This window comes from Lytechinus variegatus, chromosome 3 (assembly GCF_018143015.1).
Source record: "Lytechinus variegatus isolate NC3 chromosome 3, Lvar_3.0, whole genome shotgun sequence".
Lineage (NCBI taxonomy): Eukaryota > Metazoa > Echinodermata > Echinoidea > Temnopleuroida > Toxopneustidae > Lytechinus > Lytechinus variegatus.
In genome coordinates this window covers 48409559-48422579 of record NC_054742.1, presented here as the reverse complement: position 1 = coordinate 48422579, position 13021 = coordinate 48409559, and the positions used below count along the sequence as shown (strand labels likewise).

General features: G+C 38.3%; 1 protein-coding gene across 1 annotated transcript in view; it reads left to right on the top strand.

Annotated features, from left to right (window-relative positions):
- The first annotated feature begins 201 nt into the window (after positions 1-201).
- Positions 202-13021, top strand: part of LOC121411219 (ferrochelatase, mitochondrial-like) — a 41555-nt gene continuing 28735 nt past the window's right edge. Inside the window, exons 1-4 of the mRNA XM_041603806.1 lie at positions 202-308; positions 9734-9842; positions 11124-11243; positions 12665-12813. Coding sequence (XP_041459740.1) covers positions 278-308; positions 9734-9842; positions 11124-11243; positions 12665-12813 — 409 coding nt within the window. The 5' untranslated portion in view covers positions 202-277. The remainder of the gene's footprint in view (positions 309-9733; positions 9843-11123; positions 11244-12664; positions 12814-13021) is intronic.

Sequence of the window (13021 nt, the reverse complement as noted above, 5' to 3'; positions counted from 1 at the left end):
CCCCCCCCCCCCCTTGTGTTACGCCCCTGGAGGCAAGGGAAACCTCCGCGAGCGCTACGACCGGACCGGGCGCTACGACAACGTCTATCCGATTGTATCCGGCTATCCGCGTCGCGGATCTGCGTTCTCAGCAAGTTCGCGTTAACGTTGCATCATTATATTATGATATCCGGCCGTTTATAAATTTAATAGCGGATATCCGCCACTGCGATTGACTTACGTCACGACCTTTGGTCACGACTATCTGTCGACGGCATAGCGATACAGCTCCAACAATATGGCTCTATTCAAGCAACTGTATGCTTTACGTGAGTTGAAATTGTGATTTATATCCTTGTATGGTTGTAATCGCAAAGTTTTCTATGATTTCTATTAAAAATAATAAATAGGTATCCCGAAATTTAAGATGATATTAGAGTTGCATAATCGCCTCGGCTTGGTCTCAGTCCCACGCCTTCTGATCTGAGCTGTGGAGTGTGTGCGCTTAATTTGGATAAAGAAGAGCACTCACACAATGCACAACATGCGAGGTTAGTAATACTAACCTCGCACACACAACGCATGTGATTTCATAGTGGACTTTGACGTTTTCATTCATCACACGAATGTGAGGGAATGAAACACGTCAAAACTTTCAATATTTCTCCATTATGACTCTTGCAATTGAACATTCGTATTTTAACTTCATTTTAAAAAGGAATTATTTATAAAACTGTTTTTATCGCTTACCTCCAAATATCAACCATTCAATCCGTCCTTATGTGTGTGTATTTGAGTTTTGTTAGACGTGTATCAATCAGGTATGATTATTTACGTCTGGGACCGACCTTTAACGTCACCATCCGAAAGACGTGATCAGGGCTCGAATCTCTGCATCAATTTGTAACTTCCCCACAGCTTGGATTACAGGCGCACGCCACAACGCCCAGCTTAGTTATCCTTGATACTGCGGTGGAAAGTACGCAAACAACAATCGAAAAGCAATTTTTCCTATCGAACATTCTCGATTCAAGTCGTCGGCGCATAATAGGAAATTGTACCAAAAATCAACAGGTTGCATCTCATGTATATACTTATTGGTAAAGTACGCCATCTTTTGACAAGATGATGATGAAAGTGGATTGAACGAGCAAGAAAATAATGCTGATCGCCTAGAATGCAGCTAGCTTGCAAAACCGTAAACAAAGGTATACCGTAAACAAACGGTAGGCACTTAAGAACCAAGTTTGAAAGGACACTCGTAAAATTACGTCACTCTCGCCGATGAATATTCATTAGATCGTGGTCGTGCGTGTTCAATACAAACTCTCTGCATGCATGCACTCAGTGTGTATTGAACACGCACGACCACGATCTAATGAATATTCATTGGCGAGAGTGACGTAATTTTACGAGTATCCTTTCAAACTTGGTTCTTAAGTGCCTACCGGCTTGTGAATAATATCGCGCGCCCTCTTTAGGCAAAAATTGATATCCGCGCTGAGCAGAAGGATCACGAAAAATGCTCTTATTTTATTAAAAAAAACAGCAAAGAGAATTCAACAAATGACATATGGTTCGGTAAGTGTCATAGCACAATTAGAATTCTTAGCTATGATGTAAAGTCATAGTTATTTTAGTAAAAAGGGTGTGAAAGATTCGCGTGCAAATAGAAATACATAGCACAATGAGAATTCTTAGCTATGATGTAAAGTCATAGTTATTTTAGTAAAAAGGGTGTGAAAGATTCGCGTGCACCAGGTGCATATGAATCCTTTGCATGCGAAATGATTTGAAACCATGGGTGAAAGAAGAGTGGGTAGAAAGTTCTTCTTCCTATACATGTATAAGTACATACCACCTGTGGTGTATTGTCATACTGTATTGTGGATTTGAATGCTGAGTGCTGAGAATCCACCGTTGAAGTTGTGGTAAAAAAAGCAAACATATAGGCCTAATACCGTATATATATTTACATACGAATGCATTATTTTATAAAAAAAAACAGCAAAGAGAATTCAACAAACGACATATGGTTCGGTAAGTGTCATAGCACAATTAGAATTCTTAGCTATGATGTAAAGTCATAGTTATTTTAGTAAAAAGAGAATTCAACAAACGACATATGGTTCGGTAAGTGTCATAGCACAATTAGAATTCTTAGCTATGATGTAAAGTCATAGTTATTTTAGTAAAAAGGGTGTGAAAGATTCACGTGCAAATAGAAATACATAGCACAATTAGAATTCTTAGCTTTGATGTAAAGTCATAGTTATTTTAGTAAAAAGGGTGTGAAAGATTCGCGTGCACCAGGTGCATATGAATCCTTCGCATGCTTCGGTCTCTGTTATGTTGGTTGTTCAGCTGAACTCCGTTGGCTTCACTCACCAAATACAGAGACCGAAGTTCTAGCGCGATCTGTACAGGGGACTCAATGGCCATATGTTTATGTACTTAACATCAGATAAAACGGGATAGTGAATTTGCGCGACAGCCGAGGTAAATCACTGTTTTTGTTCCTTTTAACTTCATTTTCTCCGTTTTTTGGCAATTAATGCCAAGAGGGAATATTAATTTGCAATTTGGTCTCGTTAATTTTCAAAATTTTTATTCATTAAGGACAAAAACTGAAGAGCCCCGACGGGGGGATTTTGCATTGCAAGTCCCCTAATGGTGGGTGCACGATAGCGAGCCGTCTGTGTACGAGGAGAAATTAAAAAATAAAAAAATGTTTAAAAAACTCCTCGAAACAGACGGCTGCCAGCTGTCTACATGCAGACTAACAACATAGTCTGACATGTTGCACCTCACTCTTGAATATATTTGCTGAGGTGCTGTCTACGACGTCCTGAGGTAGGGAATTCCATAGCCTGGCAGTGGCAGGAAAGAAGGAATTTTTGTAACATTCTGTATTTGCAAATGGAATCATGAGTTTTTTAGAATGACCTCGCGATTTGAATGATGAGTGTTTCAGTTGTTGCTGGACGTCTACAAGATTATTAATGATGCAATACATAAGTAGAGTCTTGGCTTGGGCCCTACGCTCTTGAAGGGTTTGCCACTGTAGTTGTCGAAGCATAGCAGAAATGCTGCTTGTAGTTCGGTAGTCGTGACAAACATAGCGAGCGTACCCGTGTTGTATCATTTCCAGATTTCTGATTTTTGACTGTGTGAATGGGTCCCAGATCTCAGATGCATACTCCATTATTGGCCTCAGGAGCATCTTGTAACAAATGACCTTAGTTTTTCTTGGACAGCTTGTGAGATTTCTTTGCAGAAAACATCTGGTATTATTTGCTTTCTTGGTAATGGAGTCTACATGGGCATTCCAACTGAGATTATTGCTAAAGGTTATGCCGAGGTATTTGGCATTACCTTTTTCTTCCAGAGCTTGGCCGTGGATGAAGTACCTGTTGTGTGGAAAGATTTTCTTCCTTGTAATGTGTAAAACCTGGCACTTTCCGGGATGGAATGTCATACCCCAGTCCCTCTCCCATTGCTGCAGGGCATCAAGATCACGCTGCAGATCTTCGGCGTCTTCTCGTGAACTGATGGGATGGTATAGGGCACAGTCGTCAGCAAACAGACGAACTGAAGAGCCATTGGTCACATACTCTGGCAAGTCATTTATGTACAGGAGAAAGAGCAAAGGACCGACGACACTCCCCTGCCGTACTCCTGAGAGGACAGGTGCTGGTTCTGATGTTGCTCCATCAATAATAACTCGTTGACTACGTTGAGACAAAAAGTCAGCAAGCCAAAGATGTACCTCATCCCTTATACCATAGTATCCAACCTTGTACAGTAGTCTTTGATGTGGAACTTTGTCAAACGCCTTGGAAAAATCTAACAAGATTGCATCAGTTTGCCCTTTCCTGTCGATTGTTGAAGCTAGATCATCAACTACTTTAACTGTGTTACACAGGATCTCCTTTTCCGGAAGCCATGTTGGGCATCAGATAGTATATGATGCAAGTCCAGGTGTTTCATGATGCTACTACACACAATATGTTCTAAGGTTTTGCATGCTATTGAGGTGAGTGATACAGGCCTGTAGTTCTCTGGCAGCGATCTACATGTATCACCCTTCTTAAAGACTGGGACGATGTTTCCTCTCTTCCAATCTTCAGGAATGGTACCTTGATTAAGGGAAGCCTGATAGAAGTGAACAAAGATTGGGGTTAACTCAAGTGCAAGTTCTTTCAAGAGCCGCGCTGGAATCATGTCAGGTCCAGAAGCTTTGTGTGGGTTCAAATCGTGTAGGAGCTTGTAAACCCCTGCGGGTGACACATCAATGGATTCCATACTCTTGTAAGGACTGGGACATTTCTGTGGTATGCTGGTGGTGTCTTCGTTTCCATTGAAAACTGAAGAAAATTGTTTATTGAGAAGACTAGCTTTAGTAGAACTGTCAGACACCATTCCTTTGTTTGGAGAAAATAAAGTGGAGACACCATTGTTGCACTTCTTGCTGTTGATGAAACTCCAAAATCTTTTTGGATTTGAGGAGCATCCTGGGCTTACAATGTTGGTAATGTAGTCACTGTATGCCACTTTACAAGCCTGCTTGCACTCTTTTTGGAGTTTCTTGTATCGCAAAAAATCATGGTTGTTCTTTGTTATTCTCGCTTTCTTGTAACTCCGTTTCTTCCTTCTTGACAACCACTTGATATTTAAGTTAATCCAGGGTTGGCTGTATCTGGTCGAAGACATGTTGGAGGGTACACACTCATCAAGAATGTTTAACAATGCTGACTTGATGTCATACCACATATCAGAAACAGAGTCTGCTGTTGAAGGGTACTTCCCAAGGAACTCTTGCTGGAAAAGTTTTCCTCGCTTCTTCATTTCATCTAGACTGGCCTTCTTCCAAAGATGAATCTTACGCCTCACTGGTTTTTCTCTTCGGACAGATATGTCGGACACTGTCAGGATAATGTCATGATCCCCTAAGCCTGGAAGAGATGAACACTTCGTAACAAAGGATGGACGAATTGTGAGAAAAAGATCAAGGGTATGGACCTCTCTAGTCTTGAATAATACCATCTGTTGGAGAGTACAATTTTGGACCATATCCAAGAACTTGTTAAATTGAGCAGGATTCCTATTACCACAAACTGTCTGTAAAGACCAGTCTATGTCAGGCAGGTTGAAGTCCCCTCCAATCCAGCTAAGAGCTTTCCTCTCTTCTCTGCACAGTGATTCGATCGAGGAACACATTTCATCCAAGTAGTGATGGGTTTGGGGGTCGATAAAGAGATCCAATCACAACATCTTTGTTCTGACCAATATGAACCTTTATGAACACTTGCTCTACATCCTTGGCTTTCAGGATCTGTTTGTATACTAGATCATTTCTTATTGCTAATAACACTCCGCCGTAGCCATCTTGTCGGTCTTTCCTGATAACATCAAGGAAGGGTGGGAAGAACTCTGAACTAAATATTGTACTGTTCAGCCAGGTCTCTGTTCCAATAATAACATCAGGTTTCTCACAATCGATGAGGGCATTCAATTCCTCCTTCTTGTTCTTCAAACTTTGGAAGTTGATGGTAAGAACTCTAATACTCGAGGGATTGGGTTTGTTAAGATTTCTGCGAGGATTTAAAGACTGTCTTGGAGAAGAGCTGATCAAAGGAGATCCGATGTTGCCTGGTACAATGCTTGATTGTAAATCGCTAGCATTGCTGAGTGATGAATGGTCAAGACTTGAGAATGAATTTGATAAATCAATACTCCCAGACGATGCGAAAAGACTGGAAGAAAATTGTGGCATACCGCAGTTAGTACATTCCCATATAGCATTACTTCCATAGAGAGCGTTGTAGACTGGGGTTGACATGTGCATACAACTGACGTGGAACCAATGATCACAAACATCGCAGGCAACACCTCTCTGAGCCCATGTCACTCCCTTGTGACAGATTTGGCAAGGATACTTGGGTTGGTAAGGGCCCGGATTTAGCTCTACATCCGATGATAATGATAGAAGTAGTAGAGTGATTTAAAGTAAGGAGTGAGATTTCACCTCTTTAAGGACTGATAATGAACGCCTACTTCGTGTAACAACCTTGATCGCAATGCCTTGCTTTACTTGTTGATGTTTGTTTATAATGCTCTTTTCAAGAAAGTCAACTGCCTTGAAGTCTAGAGACTCATGACAAAATAAATATTCCTGTCTTTGTGTCTCTACTCGTCTAATAAAACAACTGAAAAAAAAGTAGTTGAAAGAATTAACAAGTAAAGCGAATTCCTGTTCATCATGATGATGATTACTTTCTCTAACAGACATGTAAGTAAATATTGGTTAGGGCTAATCATAAAAGATGGTTGTCAACGACTGCTAAAACTTAGAGTTTCCATTTTAACTAACATAGTTATGCTGCATCTTAAAGAATATATTTGCAATCTAATCAGCAGAAAAAAGAAAATCAAATGTATTCTATGTACTTTATACTCAAAGCTGATGTAAATTAAAACATCAATAAAGTCAACATAATAGGCCTACTATAATTGAATAATACCAAATAACATATCCACTATTGTACACACCATAATCAAATATGCTTTAAGAGGAATTGACTCTATAGACTTAAAAGAGTCAAAAGGAAAGAAAAGTAAAGAAAAGAGTAAAGACCCAAGTAGACTCTAAATAGTTTATTTGGGTATAAAAAATGTGGTATTCTTGGATGAAATTACAAACTTTTATGTCACATTTATCCCAGCTCCACCTCAGTAATACTCGGTGACTGTTTGCTGCACCGTTCGCCCACAGTTTAAGGGATGTTATTCTCCCGGTCGGCACACTATTCACAGATGCTCTAGCATGATAAGTCACCAAGAAGACCGAGGTAGCCAATGGGTTGATTGTAACAAAAATTATAACATCCACGCATGAACATAACGAAAAGAAAATGGATATCAGAAAATAAATGAATACAGATGAATATATACAAACAAATAAATACAAATAAGTATGTGAAAACTCAGCACTCAGCAAGTTAAATCAAAGTCCTACCTTTACTCTAATGTTAAAGTCTAAGCTAACTTGCAATATAACTTAAGACTTGTTAGCAGATCATTTGAAATGACCTGTAACCATATAACATGACAAAATGTGAACAAAAATAAAATTTGGCCTAAATAAAATATGAATGAAATTGGAACATACTCATAGAAAACATAAATAACTTATGCACACAACTTGGTTCTGAAATATTCCTGATATATTCCTATTTAAGTGATTTTAACTTGTCCACTCACTATTGTCCAATTGTGACATCATACAAACCACAGGCGCACGTACAAAATAAAACAAGTGCAGATAAAGCATCCATACGCTTATGGGTTTACTTTTGAAATTTAAATCTTTGCAAAAACCCCGAAAAAAAATTTGTAAAATGCAATTTACTGCAAAAAAACCCTATGAATCAAAACGCCCCGTTCAAAGCCCCACAAAAAACTCTAAAAGTTTATAAAATAAAACCGAAAGCATTCGGCTAAAACTAGCGAAAAACACGGAGCTACCCCAGACACATCCTTCCCCGCTCGCGACCTGTTTCCTGTACTCACTCTCGTAGGCAGACCAAAAGTTAACTCACTCTCCTAGGTAGACCAAAAGCTTCAGTCTCTGTAATTGTATTTTGGTTGTTCCGCTGAACTGCGTTGGCTCACTGACCAATACATAGACCGAAGAGCTTGGAGGCCCGTACGTACAGACAACGTATTATTAATAGCAGTAACGTTAGATCTAACATTCAGCGGATACCTGATTTTCGGATCGTTTTTTTTTTCAGCATAAAATGTCACATTATGAAAAAATAATTAAGCCTGAGTCATATCAATTATTTTGAAAACCGCTGTTCGACAGCTTTAATTCGACCGAACATCGACGCATCGAATTTTGAAGACAGGGAAAATTGAGTCAATTTTTTTTTGCTCCGGCCCTCGCGTCGATGCGCTATGGACGCACTGCATGCATGCACTGACTGTATGCGCTGGCGCTGGCCAGCATTGCACAAGTAGATGACAGAGCAAAGTTCATTTGTATTTTCCATGATCACAAAAAAAGGCTGCGGACCAATGCAGAATTCTTCCCAAAATATCTTCAACAATGATATTTGTAGATGACAACATATAAGTTTAAAATGAAACAATATTAAAGACACGAATCACGCAGAGTCGATCCAAATGATTTTCGGTCAACTAGCATTCTTATGCGTCTATGAGAAGAGTGTAAAGACTCCATGATGAACAAGTCAAAATATTTATAAAAAAGCATCATCATGGAGTCCTCAAGACTAAGCACTGCTAGCATTCTCATGGTCGCATCTGGACAGAAGCAACGCTCATTGTCGCTCTTGCCCCCTTTTTGGTCCCATGATTACTTGCATGGAGCTATTTGCAGTAAGGTCTACTGTCGCAGCAAAAGAATCTACTCACTAAGAAAAAATTAGATTGAATGGACTCAGTAGAAGGAGGAGCCGTGGTGTAGTGGTTCTGACTCTCGCCTTGTAAACAGAGGGTCGTGTGTTTGAATCCCATCGCGGTCTGGCGTCCTTTGGCAAGGCGTTAATCCACACTTTGCCACTCTTGACCCAGGTGCTAAATGGGTACCTGGTAGGATGTGAAAGTCATTGTAGCTTGTCCAGTACTGTGTGCGCCTCACAGGCGACTGACTGGAATACTCCCCAGGGAGTGGAGGATGTGCACACATTGTACAGGGGTGTGAGAGTTCAGCTATTTAGCTGATTTCAGCTATATTTGTTCTTAATTGTCAAGCTTATTTCAGCATTCTTTGCTTTTTGTCTGTACAAAAGTATAGGAGCTTTTGCAATTTCAGCTATTTTAATTTGTTCTTGCTCACACCCCTGATTGTATGCGGGAATGACTGATTGAATCCGATGATCGGGGTAATAATATATCTGTAAAGCGCTTAGACACGTCGTTCCGATGGATTAAGTGCTATATAAAATCGGATTATTATCATTATTATTAGAACCCAGGCCCTAGTACCTGGATAGGGTCAAGTCTTGGAAATTATTGTAGAAAATTTGTAAAAGTAATTAACAAAAGAATAAATGCTTGATTGTTGACTTTATTCTGCTGCTAAAATAATGATTTTGCTTGTCATAACATTATAGGAATCAGTAAATAATGATTTACTTTGATACTAAGAGAACCTCTTTTAAAAAGTTTTATCTCTAATTATTGGACATGGTTTTTCTCAGCTGCACATTCCACCTCTGCTCAGAAAAGCGTGCATTTTGTAGTTACTCGGCCAAGAATTCTGAAATTTAGTTGAGTGCCAATATTCAGAAAGATGACTTTCTAGGCCCCCCCACAAGACTTGACCCTGTCCATACACCTGAGCTCTTTGTGTATGTATTGGTGTTAATGGTATCAGATGTTGTCTCAGCAAAATAATTAATGATAGAGAAAGACTGATAAAGCTCAATGATTGGTCTAAATGGAGCTTGCTGATTATAGAACTAAAATAATAAAGCGCAAGGAACGTCCCTCTGGCATTCAGTGTATGGTATCACTATGTTGCCGGCAATACAAACTTGAAAACATTTGAAGAAAATATTAGATTTCTCATTCCAAGTACTTACCACCTACTGAAAAAGGCTTGTGCTTTACAAGTCTCAGTACAGTTTGCCATAGTGAAGTCCAACTTATTGTTTGTATAGAAAAGGCAACCTTCTATTAAATTTCAATTAATCTTTTCTAATATGTCCATCATGTACTGCAGGTCCTAATGTACTCCAGAGGTATGTTGCAGGAATGTTGCTACAAGATTCAAGATCCATTTCCACATCAGTATGTCAAAGAGCTGATGTAACTAGTCAAGAAACCAAACCGTATGTATGCAATCATGGTATATGAATATATATGCATTGTGATACCCAAGATATTTGTAAAAAAATATACTAATTCAAAGAATTAATCACTTCTTAATCCTAAAATGGCCGGGGGGGGGGTTGAATCATTCCCCCCTCAACATTTTCTCCGATCAATCCGCTGCGCGAATTTTTTTGACTGCGCCACTCTCAGAGTTTATACTTTTGAGTCTCACGCATCTTTTGAGATCAAATTTACAACGCCCGGTTATGGGGTTCCGAAATTACGCAACATTTCGTAAGTGCATGTCAGACCAAAAATTGTTCCAAAATGTGATTTTGTGTACAAAGTCAATGCAAATTGAGTTTTCTCATCTTTTTCATAAAGATATGATTATTTTTACTTTAAACAGCGGAAATCAATTGATTTTAGCATGATTATGCTTCAAAAAGGTTGTGCAATAAATCTGGTGAAAAAAAGGTTTAAAAACAAAGAAATACATAAAAAATTCATAAAACAGTAAAATACATAAGAAATTGATTTCCAAAACGAAGTTTTTTTTCAACTGCGATTGTTAAGGATGCTACAAAGAATACATTGTATTTTTACCAAAAATTAGCATTCTAGGAGCTTTATTTAGTGAATTGGAGTAAAAAGTATGATTTATGCATAAATTAGCATAATTAATTCATATAAAATAAAATATCATTATTTTGGAAAATTTTACCATACAACCTTTTAGATTACATCGCCTACTACCAGCGTGCAAATTTTTGCGGCGCTCGCGTGATCGGCTGCCGAGATCTCAGGAAAGCCAAAAAAGCCCAGCCTAGTTAGGGTTAAGTAATCAATAAGTAAATGTAATTTTTTTTTTAAACTGATCAAAATATTGAACAAATTTGTCTTGATTATTGCAGTGTTCAGTGAAACGCTCTGTCAGTATTACCCGCCCCTCCCCATAATACATTGGGATGCAAGTAGTGTAAATGAGATGAAGAGTAAATGCCCCATGCTTGCACTGTACAAGTAGATATGTATACATGTGTTTAGTGTAATACAAAAACAGATATTTAAGAAGCCCAGCAACAGTATATTTGGTAAATAATGATTAATAGGATACAAAGATCTCCAGTTATATGTATACTTTTTTTCATTTCCAAAATGATAGTGCATGCTGTTGGAATTTAATCCACAAAACTTTTTTCTAAATTCACAAGAATCCAGTGTTATTTTTTCTTTAAAAGCACTTTGTTAATTAAATATTTCTCAAATATCAAAAAAATATTTTATGTTGAATGAAGGAAACCCAAGACAGGCATCATGATGTTGAATATGGGTGGACCAGAGAACACTGATGAAGTCCATGACTTTCTTCTTCGTCTCTTCATGGATAAGGATATTATTCCCCTTCCAGCTCAAAGGTAAGAACAGCAGGGTAGGGGGTTTTTTCACAAACACTTTTTTGATTGATTTTCACTGACAGAAGTAATAAGCTACTGCATCTGATTGGCTGAAAAAAAAATAAATCAGTGAAAAATCATTGACAATTTAAGTCTTAATGAAATACTCCCCTGGATACTAGTAATACTACCTACATGAATGAGGTGATGTAACACCTCACATAATGTGATTTTGGGGCAAGACCGATTGGGTATTCTTGATATGTATTTCATAAGATCACTAGTCCTATCACGGTTAGATTATTGTAACTCATTTCTCAATGGCATATCACTTAAAGACCTTAGTTCTCCTCAACTCCTTCAAAATAAAGCAGCAAAGTTTATACACTGTAAATCAAAGTATGACCATGTTTCTCCTCTTATAAATGATCTCCATTGGCTCCATGTTAATGATCATATCAGACATAAGACCTTAACTCTAACTTATAAATGTGTTGACAATCAAGCCCCAACCTATTTAGCTGACTTTCTCTTTGCACACACATCCAAATACAACATTCGCTCGGCCACTAGTAATACTCTTGTTATTCCTCATACTGCTAAACTAATACGTGTTAGGGCCTTTTCTACCGTTGCCCCTAAAACATAGGAACTCCTTGCGGCCTTCACTAAAGACTTCCCCAACACTTTCCTCATTTAAGAAATGTCTGAAAACAGATCCTAATTTTTCCTGTACGGTTTCCATATAATGTACATAATTTTGTAGTTATTATTCTTATGTTTCATACTCCCTATTTGTGTTTCTGCTATTCTTTCTTTCTTTAATGCACTTTGTATCTGATGAAAAGGCACTATATGAATGAAGTATATTATTATCAATATGTAAATATGATTTATACTAGGCTAGGCTTTTTTGGTAGATATAGAGCTGAGACACAAAGGCCCCTTAAGATCTCAGGTACTAAACTTACGCTTGCATCGGAAAATCAGCAAAGTAGTTATGGTGAACTGTCCAAACCTTAGCAGGTCATTTCTGCTGCATGTGTTGCATGTAAATTATATTTTAAGAAAAAGATTATAGTAATATTAACATCCACCTGTTCGATTTGAATGAGACTGGCTGCTATAACACACTCAGCCTGTAGCCTATACAGGTGATATCTTGGAGTATACAGTTCAAAGCCATTTCAATATTAGAGTGTGAATTCATGACTGCCCATAAGACTAAAGATTTGCACACAAAATATATGTTTCACAGATTACAATATTTCATTATTCATTCATATTTTTAGTAGGGAGAACGGAAGTGTTTGTCACCAGACTGTTCCATCCGCAATGTTGATGATATTTCAGCAGAATAGACTTTACCTTCCTTTCCATTTGCAGGATTTATTTTCATTATTGGCAGTGATTGTTATTATTTTCATCTGTTTATTTTATAGCAAGTTGGCTCCAATCATAGCCAGACGCAGAACTCCCAAGATCCAGGCCCAGTACAAAAAGATCGGAGGGGGTTCTCCTATCAAGAAATGGACAAATATACAGGGGGAAGGTCTTGTCAAGTTACTAGACAAACTATCACCTGAAACAGGTAGGTTAATGAATGAAGGGGGTAATGTGCAGGCACAGACGTTTGGTTTTTGCATACATAGTGCATAATGCAAAGTCTGAAGGAGTTAGTCTAGAATAAGCCTGGGTCAAATCAATCTTACTATTGGCGTTCGATTGATGTCATTGAGCGCTGGTGCAGATTTTCCATAATCAGTGCATTGAAAAAAAATGACAGTGTGAAGGAAAGA